At 42.0% G+C, this 13,358-nt stretch overlaps 2 protein-coding genes across 2 annotated transcripts; both read right to left on the bottom strand.

The window, feature by feature from the left end:
* Nucleotides 1-237: 237 nt before the first annotated feature.
* igbp1 (immunoglobulin (CD79A) binding protein 1) lies at nt 238-3,342 on the bottom strand. The gene is made up of 3 exons (XM_068714140.1): nt 2,860-3,342; nt 1,388-1,720; nt 238-845 (listed from the first exon to the last, which is right to left on the bottom strand). Exons 1-3 carry the CDS (start codon nt 3,319-3,321, stop codon nt 573-575), a joined length of 1,068 nt encoding a protein of 355 aa, XP_068570241.1. The 5' UTR covers nt 3,322-3,342; the 3' UTR covers nt 238-572.
* A 251-nt stretch (nt 3,343-3,593) lies between these two features.
* LOC137875147 (magnesium transporter protein 1-like) lies at nt 3,594-11,087 on the bottom strand. The gene is made up of 10 exons (XM_068714141.1): nt 10,955-11,087; nt 9,101-9,270; nt 8,905-9,022; nt 8,331-8,471; nt 8,046-8,186; nt 7,382-7,471; nt 7,143-7,206; nt 6,821-6,895; nt 6,210-6,300; nt 3,594-6,112 (listed from the first exon to the last, which is right to left on the bottom strand). Exons 1-10 carry the CDS (start codon nt 11,033-11,035, stop codon nt 6,097-6,099), a joined length of 987 nt encoding a protein of 328 aa, XP_068570242.1. The 5' UTR covers nt 11,036-11,087; the 3' UTR covers nt 3,594-6,096.
* Between the last annotated feature and the right edge of the window lie 2,271 nt (nt 11,088-13,358).

The raw sequence follows: 13,358 nt of genomic DNA, 5'->3' as shown, positions 1-13,358 counted from the left end.
GACCAATTGTTTAAAAACAAACCTTTCTAGCAATTGTAAAACTATTAATTAATGACTTATCTTTGGTAACTAAAATGTATCCAGTCAAATGAACTTTGGGGCGACTAGCTAACTCCACCCACCATAAAATAAGTTGTTGTGCATGTTATACGTGTTACCGTTAGCTAGTAGCTAGTTAGAAAAGCAATAGAAACAGATTCTTACCAGTTTCTGTACACTGATTTTTCTCACTACATGGTTTGTTCAGTCTCTTTATTTCCCAATGACAGTATTAGGGGAAAACACACTACAAAGCAGAAACACTGGCGTCATGGCTGGCCTCCATATGGAAGATTTCTATTAAGACTCACTGAAAAGCATGACACCACAAAGGACTGTTGAACCCAACCTTGTAAAAGACTAACGGTGAAATGAGTAAATCAGCTGTAATGTCACTTTAACTAAACAGGTTTGTTTGGCAATGCTGTGGTGTGTTTCTTGGTTTGGTGACCTTCTCATACAACAGTCTTAAAAGATCAGCAATGTGAAGAACGTTCGTCCACTTCCTGGACTGATCAGAATAGAAACGAGGACTAGCCCATGTTTTGGCGGTTTCCGTAACCTCTGCGATGAGTGTCTTTCCAGTCGTCCCAGTTTCTGGCTTTCAGCAGAGACTCCTCGTCATCGTCGTCAGCCTTCTTCTCTTTATCTTCCTCTTCCCTCTCCTTTGCGTCGGTGTCCTCCTCCACAGCCACCCTCCTGGGAATGCCCTGGTCGGGCATAGCTCCTCGTTTCTTGTGCTGTTCATACCAGTCGTCTACTGTCATGGTGGGGAGGCTGGGGTAACCAGCCCCGAACACTTGAGCCTGTGGATGAAACCAACACATTCTGTCACACGTTGTTGCTCAGCAGGTTAAGGAAACTACAACCAGTGCTGCTTGGTATGTGGATTGGTACATGCCACGCCTGACAGAAGTTTACTGTTTTGATGGAACCCTATCCACAGAGTTCCTGCCGGAGTGCTCTGTGCTCTTTAATCGTCATGTCAGCTCCCTCACCTGCTTCACCTTCCAGTTTTATGCTTTCTGTGATTTGTGTTCAACTGCTTCTGTGATGCTGAGGAGTTATTACCACTTCTCCTCGGTTTTACTCTACCCTACTCAGTTTCTTTGAATGTGCACTGAGGGAGATGTTAGCTGCTCTTTGCTGACAGTCAGTGATTCTTCTTTTAGATCAACGGCTGCAGAGATAAAGTGATTTATCAACATTAAGTCAATATCGGCTTACATTGATCAGTGTTTCTCTACTCTATGGGCTACTTCTGCAATCACCGGCAGCTCTTCTTGCTGGTTTTGTTGACCGTGGCTGGTCCAGTACCAGCTGGCCTGTCTCCCACCCAAAGAGTTACCTGAACGGCATCCTTGGTGAGAATGAAGGGTTTCATGGGAGGCCTGGCTGGCTGAACTGGCTGCTTGGCGGCACCCTGCTTCAGCCCATCCATATTCTTGAGTATCTCCACCTCCTGGTCAATGCTCTCTATTTCCTCCAGACACACAGTGACCCATCTCCGGACATTCAGATTGTAGAAATCTCTGCTGACTTCGTCGTCGGCCTGTCCGCTGTCCACAGCTTTCCGTACATCCGACAGTCTGGCTTCCAGCTCCTTCCTCTGGCGGTACCGCTCGATCTTAGCTTGTCTCTGTGCTGCCATGGAAACCAGGTCTGAAGGGCAGGGTTTAGGCTGAAACAAGAAGCACGCATCACAACTCAGAGTATCCCCACATTCATTAGCAATCTATGCTGCTAGTGACACTTTAGCAGACTCATGTATTGGTGGGGTTAGGTGTAAAGCTACTGTTGATATGAACGCAACACTTCCTGCGTGACCTTAACAATAAAAGTGTTTTGACATGAAGGCAGTGACAAAGGTGAACAACAGCATAGTCAGCACATATTCTCAAAGATCACTTGAAGGGGTTAAGCGATGGTAAGCAGGTTAAGGATGTGGGTATTATGGGGAGGGTGGCTCCTGCTCAACTCCATACATTTATTTTTAATCTCATAATAAATATATATGGATTATTTTTCATTATTCAGCCTCTAGATTTCACCTCTGTGCCTATTACTCTACTCATTATTTAATATTTCTAGAATGCACAAGTGACTTGTATGTAAAATATAACTGCTCAATAAAAGTGACTGACTTGATACTGTTCAGTATCTGTTGTGTCCCACTATGGAGACAAATGAGGGGCCAAATGTTTTGTCAATTTCAAAAAGACACGTTAAATGACATTTTAAGATTTAAACTGAAAGCTGAAATATTGATCTGGAAAAAAAATAATAAGACAACACAGACAAACTAAGATTCAGAGAATCAGCTAACATTAGCTAACTTGCTTCAGGAATTAGTTAAAGGTTACCTGAACACTTATGACAACCAGTAGATCTCAGACTTATCTGATAATGGAGTTAAAAATACAGATGAAGTTGTGTTTAAAAAAGGAACTTCCTTTAGAGAATGCTCCGGAGCGACTACAAGACTACCAATGATGGAGGCTGGTTGGTGATCGCAGACTGCTTAGAAAATATTTACAAGACGACACACTCGATAGACTTCAGTTTGGTTTCAGATGCAGAACACTGCTAGAAACATTCTGTACATGCTCTTTCTCCGGCCCGCGTTGAAGGACATTAAACTGAACAAACAGGTCGCATGCTGGGTGTGTTTCAGGGGTCTTGAAAGACTATGCATGACTACATTGAGGATATTGCACATGGACAACGACAGTCGTCTCAGAGAAGTAGGTCTTAATTGTGGTGGTGGAATGGCAATGTTCCCGAACGTTTGCACGCACTTCACCTGTCTGAGCCACTTACCGTGGCTGTAGACGATCCGTTCTCTGATGCCTCATCAGGACTCGTGTTTTCATTGGTCACGTGTGGCAGTTGAAAGTGTGATATGTCATACTCTTTACACCTCTTCAAGAAATCCATGAAGTACGCCCGGGCTGTCTGGACTATCTCGAGTCGCTTGTCTCGGCTGGTCTGCTTCATGGTCAGGGCTCCACACAGAGCGGGCAGCAGCAGGTACTTCAGGTCGGCCGTGGCGATCTCCTCGAGTTCTTCATTGCGGCTGAACAGTTCGAGCAGGGCCACCATTCTGGACGCTTCTTCCAGCATACCGATACCGCGTTTAACTCGGACCTGGATACTGGTAGAGGCGAGGGGTTCGTTTGTACCGTCTACCTCCTCAAATATCTTCCACCCACGTTCAAGCAGGTCAGAGAGTTTAGAAGGCTCCGCGGCTGAAACATCGTTGGTGTTTTCATATTCCGCCATCTTGTCATAGTTTCCGGGTTCCGTCTTCTTTGTCTATTTATTGCGTAGAAGTGGCTCAAGGAACTTTACTGCCCACTACAGGACAAACACGAAAACAACACTCGAAGGTCCAACCGTTTTAAACTCATAACATGTTCAATATACGGTAGGGTAGGCTATGTAAATACTCAAATTGACCACAATTATATAGGAGTTTACATTTGAGGTTTCTGCACTGTGTGTGTTACGTCTCGCCAAAAATGGCAAGAAAGAGGAAGAGATCCCCACTAAGAGAAAGTTAAGGCACTTTAATATTATCTCGTGGGACAACCTCAGAGAGCAACCACGGACATTTAAAGCACTTGGTATTACACAACAGAAAAAGACGTATACTTCTGATTAGTATCGAATGAATGAAACAAACCTTAAGGGACAACAATCTTTAACAACAGGAAGTGTGAATAGTGAACTTTCCATCTGCTCCAATTCCATTTTATCATAACATTCACTGCAGACCTACTACATGTGAAAAGAAAAAAAAAAGGTTCATACTACAAAGTGCATGTCAAAAATGAATTAATGTTAAGTGATCCAAAAACAACTTAAAAAGGGCCAGTGTGGAGCATTTTGGGGGGTCTATTAGCAGAAATTGACCATAATATTCATAACTATGTTTCCATTAGTGTATACCCATCTGAAACTAAAGATTGTTGTGCTTTCGTTAGCTGAAAATGAGTCCTTCATATCTCCAAAGCGAGCAGGTTCTCTTCAGAGAGACCACCACGTTTCTACAGCAGCCCAGAAGGGACAAACCACACACTGGCTCTTTCATGCGTGGGAAAGTGCGCAACGTGAGCCGCAGAGTGTAAAGCCGCGCCGTTGCTCCTAAAGCAGTGTTATTACGGTAAAGATGGCCTGTGAGCGAGGAGAACAACTAACTTTTTCAAAATTCTTCATTCATCAGTTTTTTTGTACAGTGCAGTCATTTAGCAGAGGCTTTCATCCAAAGCGACTTACAATTCAGTAGCTATACACCGTAGGCACAGCTACGGGAGCGATTTTGGGGTTAAGTGTCTTGCTCAAGGACACATTGACATGAGACTAGCGGAGCTGGAGCCGGGGATCGAACCGACGAATTTATTTCATCACTTGTGCATCCACCGCGGAGTAGCCATTCATTGGAATCCTGCATTGTGTCACTCTGGCCCGTCCTACACTGACCCTCACTGAGCCAAGTAGTGATGAATAACTTAACTGGCTCCAGTTCAGACTGCCCTAAGATTTATTAAAATAATTTGACAGTGAATCATGTTCTCCATGTACGTACACAGACGGATACAGTATTTTGACAAAGTAATGCAAAGGTGGTGGAGCCATCACAAACCCCCCAAAAAATGAATGTAAATATCCCCCTAACGTTAGATTTCTTTCTCAAAAGGAGAACTAGTAGATGAACACCTCCACTGGTACTTCATGTTTCTGAATTCATGTTTAATCACATTACCACACAGCTCATTCTAGACCACACTGCAGAGACAGTCGAGAGCAATGGGTACTGATCAGCTCATTCTTGCCCCAGGACTCACTCAACAGTTGCTTTTTCTCATGACTCAGAATATTCAAGCCAATCTACCCCCTCAAATGTAGTGAGAGCACTGTACAGGACATCACGCCTGCATGTCAGCGCTGGAGTAGGCTACTGTTCCCAAGTTTGTATGTACTCATTGACTCCAAGCTGCTTTGATTTATTTTACTGCTTCCAAGTGGAAAATAGAACTCTATAGATCCTATATATTTTGTTTGTTTACCTCACAGGTATCAAGCTCCAGTGATGCAACCAGCCAATCACTGCAGAGTAAGGCACAAAAACACTGAACACTTAGAAAGGGCCCTAGAAACAATTAGAGAATTTGGGACAATTAATGGGAACATTATATAATCACAGGTAAGCTTACAATTCAACATAAATGGAGAATAAAGTTTCCAGTAATAAATACATGTTTAATTGTGTCAATCAGCAGTTGCTTCTAAACTCCACAGAACTCCATCTCTTTTACTTATAGGGGACCTATTTAGATTGGTTGATTCTTAAATACTTCAATAAATGAGTGGACACTGATTTTGTGTGTGTGTGTGTGTATATATATATATATATATATATATATATATATATATATATAAATAAATTATATATATATATATATAAATAAATTATATATATATATATTTATATATTTTATTTTATTTTATTTATTTTTCCCCCTATATTTAGTGCCATAACATGTAGTTCTTTCCAGAAAACTTCGATTGGACATTACAAGACCCGTATAAGATGTTACCAAAATGAAGCCCTGGATAACTGAAATAACTGCTCCCACTCCGCCACACCATGAATAGCATATCCTGGTTCAACTTCAGCCACTCACAAACAAACAGAACAGAGCCCGTGGCCCATCTCACTCACAAAGATACAGACTGAAATGTGTGTCCAGCAGCAGCTGGACTAGAAAACCATCCCAAAGTTCTAAAGTAGAAAACACCTTTTGGCAATTGAATTGCTTGCTGAGTCTTTGTAAAGGAAGGCACAGTGTGTGTGTGTGTGTGTGTGTGTGTGTGTGTGTGTGTGTGTGTGTGTGTGCGCGCGCGCGCGCGCTGACACCCACGTTTGGCTCAACAGATTAGAAGACGAAGCAAAGAGAAATGTGGCGTTGCCGTGGGCAGCACCCTGCTGGCTGACAGCGCTTTGGGGAGCTTCCTGTTCATACTTGTTGTGAAGTTGGAGGATGCTGGTCAGCATTAACTCATCAGGAAGCTGCAGCAGAGACGAGAGACGAGAGACAAGAGGACGTTAAGTCAACGGGAAACCAGCCATTAGCTCGGCCAATGGTAGCGGGTCTCTCTGGCCCTACCTGTATGGGTATCCATGGTACTTTGCTCTGAAAACGGACAGCAGCCAGCTGAAGAACAGCATCACCAGACCAATACCTGCTACACACATAACTGACACACACACACACACACACACACACACACACACACACACACACACACACACACACACACACACACACACACACACACACACACAGTCAGTTTTGCTACATATATAGTACATTCCTGCGCTTGTGTTGATGAATGGACATGCATGTTTGTTTATTCATACTCAGCAAGGTCCTCAGCAAATTATTATATCTACTTTTCTTTTCAACATTAGTGATAAACTGTCAGAAGTCACTACAAAAGACAAACATATACTGGCCTACTTCCATTAAGTCAAATGTTATCATTAATGGCTAGGTTTACCAAAACCTCCTAAAAGTACCATGAGCTACAGAAATACTACTTCCCTGTACTTGCCCCACATGGAGACTGGAAGGCTGGTTTAATACTAACAACATATTCTCATCCATCTCTGTGAATTCAGGGTTTATTTTGACCAAACCAGAGTTGTGTGTGTTTTAAGATGAGTTCAGAAGGACATGAAGCCTGTCTTCTTAGAGTAGTGTGTATGTGTACGTACTCTTCCTCTTTCCAATGTCAATGTCAGAGGTAGCAGCCTCACACAGCAGCACCATTCCCATGGTAACGGCAGCATCTGATCGTAGGGTCAAGGTTTAGACAACGAACGCATGTGATGCCTAACAATCACTCAGTCTACTCAAACCACTGCAACCAAACGAGGCGCCACTTTAAACCCCGGCATATGGTGGTGTGTGTTGAAGTCAAACAGATGGTGTTGTAAAAATAACAACAGAACAAAGCCAGAGGAGTGAGAACAATGCAACCGGATCAGAGCCGACACTCTGGGTTAGCTTGTAGAAGTGTAAGAGTTTAAAGGATACTGAAGAGGAGGACGATGTGCGTCTCAGCCACAAACTGGGCCTGACTGCTGCCGTGGATGTAGCTCTGAACACACACACACACACACACACACACACACACACACACACACACACACACACACACACACACACACACACACACACACACACACACACGGTTAAATACCATTCTGGTAGTTCACATATCACCATGTGAATGCGGATATAATGTGAATAGTGTTTGATAGTTTCTGTCTTACCACTTGACCGGTGCTGGGGTTCTTGTGTGCATAAGGTGGTCCTCTGATGTGGTTCCACATCTGGCCTGAAGTCATGATCAGGACAAAGCACTGAAACAAGACAGACAATCATCAGGGTATATTCATTCACGAGAGACTTTACTATGTTACTAAAGTGATCTTTCCATCCAGAAACGTGACATTCTGTTGTCAGGCCACTCATCTTTTTGATTTCGACTTCAGGCTTCGTACTCGCTACTATTACCCTTCTTAAACCAGGTACTTATAAAGGTCAGTATGTGAAGTGGGCTGATACTCACCCGTACACAGCACCGGCACTTCTACATGTTACTCTTTGGTGTACCGGGACTTTTTTTTTTTTTTTTTTTTTACAAGATGCTGGTACCCTCCTCTGCCCTCACCACATTATGTTCGCTAAGTGATTCATAACGACTTAAAAAGAATCAATAAATACAGCGCAGAACCGCATACGGTGCCAGTGGGTCGGATTCCAAGCAAAATCAGATGAAATCAAACAGGTTCCCCAGAAACTCTTCAGCTCAGACTCCATTGGGGCCGCCAGCCTTAAAAGCTTGGTGGACAGTAACCTCCATGTATTCATCTGTGTGTGTGTGTGTGTGTGTGTGTGTGTGTGTGTGTGTGTGTGTGTGTGTGTTGTTATTACCAGTGCAGAGAAGGCCCAGACATTCTTATTAAAGAGAAACTCCAAATTGTGTCTTCTCAAATACGCCAGCCCTCCGATCACAGCCAGGAGGAAGCCCAGCAGGAGAGGCCCTGCGTAGTTGGGAGGACGAATGACGCGGATCTGGAAAACAGACAAACACGACGATAGTCGTCAGAGGACCCCATCATCCTAGCGTTGATTGCGATCGTTACGTTCAGAGACGAGGTTATTGGATTATTTAAAATCACAGCAAACACAATGATGGGTCACATGTTCTGCAATTACCTGCACATCGGTCCTGTCTGCCACCCACCTGGCCAGCTGCTCAGCCGCAAAGCCTCTGACCTGCAGCTCATAGGTGTCCGTCTTACGGGGTTTCCCTTTGGCTGGGAAGTGGAGGAAGGTCGGAGCAGAATTCATACTAAGCTGCAACACAAACACAGAACACTCCGTCAACACGCTGGACCCATAGACATGCAGTTTGAGATGTTACAGTGATTGGAGACCGTGGCCAGTTGGGGGTTTGGGGCCTTGCTCAAGGGCACATCCTGCAGTGCCAAGGAGGAGAACTGGCACTTCCTGTCCACACTTTGTTTCCGAAGCCAAGTCCCCACAGACTGAGCTCTCCAACCATGTGCCACTGAGGACTGAAGGTCTGCAGTCCAACCAGACACTAAAGCAGCTCACTTTGCTGACTAGCTCTCCTAATGAGAGAGAAATCAGCCGGTCCAATGCCTGGTAAGACCAGCCCTCAATGACACACGCTTCTTTTGTTTTGGTGTTAATGAATGGATGACAAAAACTGTTACAAAACTAAAAAAGCATAACTTCCGTCTTGGTGAACAAGAAAATGTCTCACCATCTGAAAGACGTCTGATCCTTCATCGAAGTCGACAGCCGCAAAGAAGACTTTGTTAGTGAAGGCAGAGGAATAACGCCAGGAGTTAGCCAGCACCTGGAACTCCTCATCAGCTTGTCTGAAATGAAAAAGATGCATTTCAATTCACGGATAAGAATTAAAACAACAGCAAACGCCTATTGCTCGTGCTACTTACTTGCAGACCCCACACTGTCTCTGTGGCTGCAGTGCGGTGAACATGATGACCACCGAGTAGTTCCTGGGAGGAGCCTTCACAAAGCGACGAAACTTATCTCCATTCATCCGGATCACTGAACGCTTGGAGGCCCACTCCATCATCTGAGTCACCTTCTCTGACATAAGAGTCTACACAGGACACAGACACAAAGACAGCCACTGGTGATGAATGCACAGGCAGGAGAAAGGCTAGCAGCCATCGTGATCCTAACACCCTCAGACGGTACTTTGGATCAGGGTGCACATTACATCCCTCGGTAACATTTGGAAGCAAGCTGGATTGCAGATTCAAAATCACAGCAACAATCATTGATAAACATAAGAACAATGCAGCAATACAAATATATATATATATATATATATATATATATATATATATATATATATACGCATAGAGCTCCTTTGTGGTTTTCTTGTTATTCACATCAATGTGAGCAGACTCTTTTAACAATATGATAGAGAACACCGTTTGCACATCTTCACAGGTTATTTTGTGGAAAATAAATTTCATTTTCATTTAGTATACCTATGTTTCTTCCATTTCTGTCCCAGTCTCAGAGCCGGGCTGTGACAGTGCATACGACAATAAAAAGCTGAAAGAGTTAACTCACCACGTCTTTACCTTGCATGTTCAAAAATTCAGCCTCTGGAGTAAAAACCTCTGTTTAGTTTGAAAACATATGCTTGATGGCATTAGATTGAAATAAGTTATTAAGGACATGTGCATGGGGAGCAATAATCATGTCAGGCAACATGTGTATAAAATACTGCCAGGCCTGATCTTCTTTTCAACAAGACGTCTTGTAAAGTGGACACAATGACACGTGTGCAAGCGGTTATGTGTTACACTGAGATAAAGAAAGTTTGATCGGTCTCAATCATGTAAATGGACTTATAGTTGTTTAGCGCTTTTCTAGTCCTATGACCACTCAAAGTGCTTTAACGCGACATGTGCCGCCAGTCCATCAGGAGTATATAACCATTCATACACCCTCTGAAGGACGACCCGTTCTACCACTGATCCACAGTCGCATGTCCACATCATGTGACGATCCTCACGATTTAGAGAATATAAATGATTGCTGGTGAGAGTAATGATGTTTCAGTCTTATTCCTGATGCAGACTGGCCTGATTTTCTATTGGAGGCTTTTCACTTCCTGAATATTCAAATGTTGGGGTAAGGTACTCTGTTACGTCGTTTGCTGGAGAATATCGTTGCTGCTGTAACAAACAAATTTCCCCCGGGAGATGAATAAAGTATCTATAGATACTATATAAAGTATCTATAGATAGATAGATACTTTATTCATCCATCATTGGACAATTCACATTGTTATATTCTATGCAGTGGAGGACGAACTTTTATCAATCTGACTTACATTTATATATAATAAAAACAGACTTAAATGAAGCTATCTTATTGAGAAAAAGAATCAGCAGATATTAGTGTAGATCTGGCAGGGAGTAACATTGTAGGCAGTAGACAGGAAGTACTAGTCGGAGCAGTCTGGACTTCCTGCACGGCTCCTGTCTTGCTGCCGTGTTCAACGTTAGTTAGCTTTAAAAAGTGCTCCACTCTCTGGATTCAGACGTGTGGTGTAACACGTCTACAACCACTGAGGATTCAGCGTCGAGAAAAATTAAATTAGTTGTAAACTAATGATGTAACGTTACTCAACGTTAGTGCCACACGTCAACGTTAGCTCATCTCTGGTTGCTGTTAGCTTAGCTTTAACACGATAGACAACTTTGGAAATATTTTACCCAAAGTGTGTCCACTTTCTCCGCGTTCTGATATTGAAGGCACGTTACCTCTTTTTTCTTCTGTGCGCCAGCAGGGTCATGGTAGAAAATAAAGAGGAGAAACAGCGAGATGAAAAGTTTTCCAAACATTCTGCAACACTGTCCACACACCGCTGCCGACCACACACACACCTTCTGTCAACCTCCTATTGGTCACCTCTCAGCCAATCACAGTCGATTGTGATTCAGTTTTGCTTCTGTTTTTTTTTTTTTTTTAACTTTATTGAGAAAACGCAATACACCGATTACATTGACTATACCACGTGTTCCAGTTCTTCGTTATAAAAGTTGTAATAAATTTCATAGGATAAGAAAAAAAACAAATCTTTTGGACGCAGCTAAATTATTAAGTGAGTACATTTGAAATGTCTAAACAATCTAATAGTTTTGGCCAATTTAAAATGTTTGAAAATTAAAATTGGTATCTTTTAAAATATAAAAGAAGGGTAGTCTTTCAAATAATATTTCATTGGTTGTAGTTTTACAAAGATATTAATCAAGTTACTTATGTAAGTTCATCAGCAGGAAAACTGGGATTGTTACAAATTTGTAATACATGAATATTTGTTCTTGTTTCTTTTTTTAAAGTTCTGTAGGCCTATATCAAACAAAAAAGGAGGCTTACTGTAGCATAAAAACTATTCACTAACACACATTATCTTCCCCTTCACAATAACAATCAGTTCATCTGTTGTTTAGAGTCGAGAAGAAATTATAGATATTAGCTTTAGCAGGGTGCCTTAGCTATGCTAACAATCTTAAATACAAACTCCTCAATCAGTCTTCTTCTTCTTTGAGATTTTGCACCAGTTTACATCCTTCTGGATCAATTGGTCCAGTTGCTCTCATAAAACCAACCAACTATTTCCTTTCTCCATGTCTGCACACTCTAGGCTATCCGTTCTACACCGGCCAGTAGGCTACTCACCCTGCTAGCAGTATTTGTGTGATCATCACTTGTCTCTCTTCTGTATATTTTCTGCATATTACTCCATGCTCCACTGTCTCTTTATCATGACACAGTTCTCAATGACCTGTTGGATGTTTTCTTCTTGATGGAAAGCATACTGTCTAGTGTAATGGTAATTTTGTACGTAGTATATATTTCTACTCAGTATATTGTATTCATGCATAAGTCATTTTGCTCTGGACTTTGTTGAACTTCACCGTGTCTCTGTTGTGCAGAAGAAGGATTCTCCCTCTCTGTTCACATAGATAACTAACTGTGTTGTATGACAATGTTCCTGCCAAGGCCTTTGGGCTGCTGGTTTTGGTTGCTGGCCGTTTGTTTTCACTTGTTGTTCCATCAGTCTGAGACCAAAAGTCTGAGACCGAAACGTCTGTAACATCGGCCATCGGCCCCCACCTTTGCTCATTCTGTATAAAGAAAGCTTGTTCACTTTGTTCTTGGTTCTTCCTCGCTGAGACTGTACGCATTCTGTTGTGATGATTGAACCTTCTCTGCGCAGAGAATAAATACTTAAAAGACAACCTGGTTTTTGGTATTATGTATTTCAGCATGAAAAGACTCACGCAAAGCGGGTATAGGAATATTTTCCACCACACTAGGTTGCTGTGTTCAATTAGTATTTTAGATTTTCTTTACATCAGCAACTTTTAGAGTGTCAGAACTCATTCAGTGTTTAGAGTTATGGTTTGATGAATAGGACATATGGAAATGTTATATAAAGAGCAAAGAAAAAAACAATGTAAGACAAAGTTGTTGTGGCATTGGCTACAGGTTTTGTTATTTCTTCTTAAAAATAAAACTTACATCAAAATGCAACTTGTGAACCATTTCAGTCGAGATGTATTCAGGCAGTTAAGAAGTCCATTGTTTAGGCAAGATTTGTGTTAAAGTGGATTTTAATTTGTCTTTTCGTGGTGCATCACCTGACACCTTTATCATTAATCCTGACTTGTACGTATAACAAGTGCCTGGGTGGTATCTAGTGTATAAAATACAGAAATAACAATAAAATAATAAAACGAATGAAATAGCTCTTATAAACGTTTTAAACCTCATTGGGAATAAGCAGTTATTACTGGGGAGCTGATAAGCATAACCATTAGATATTCCCATATACCGGGCCCTGCAAAGGTCCACAATTGATTATGTATAGTATGGCTGTGTAACAGATAACACATTTTCATACACTGAATAATAATGTAGAAAAAGAAAGTTATAGGTTTATGACAATGTATACAAATGCCTCTTATAATCCTGATAATGGATAGGCCTAAATGTGAATTTCATGTTCCTATACACCATTGACTGACAGATATTATTGCACTCATTTCTGGTTTTCAGTTGGTAGAACAAGTACAGCCACATTTAGTTGTCATTTGCTCTGCTGCAGCTGTTAGGGGATGATGGCATCAACACCAACGGTTAGAGAAGGTCCCGTGGTAG

The sequence above is a fragment of the Cebidichthys violaceus genome, unplaced genomic scaffold, assembly GCF_023349555.1.
Source record: "Cebidichthys violaceus isolate CVI_PGR_0920_01 unplaced genomic scaffold, fCebVio1.0.p SCAF_2, whole genome shotgun sequence".
NCBI lineage: Eukaryota > Metazoa > Chordata > Actinopteri > Perciformes > Stichaeidae > Cebidichthys > Cebidichthys violaceus.
The sequence above is the reverse complement of the archived record's forward strand: the minus strand, read 5'-3'. Positions and strand labels throughout refer to the sequence as shown.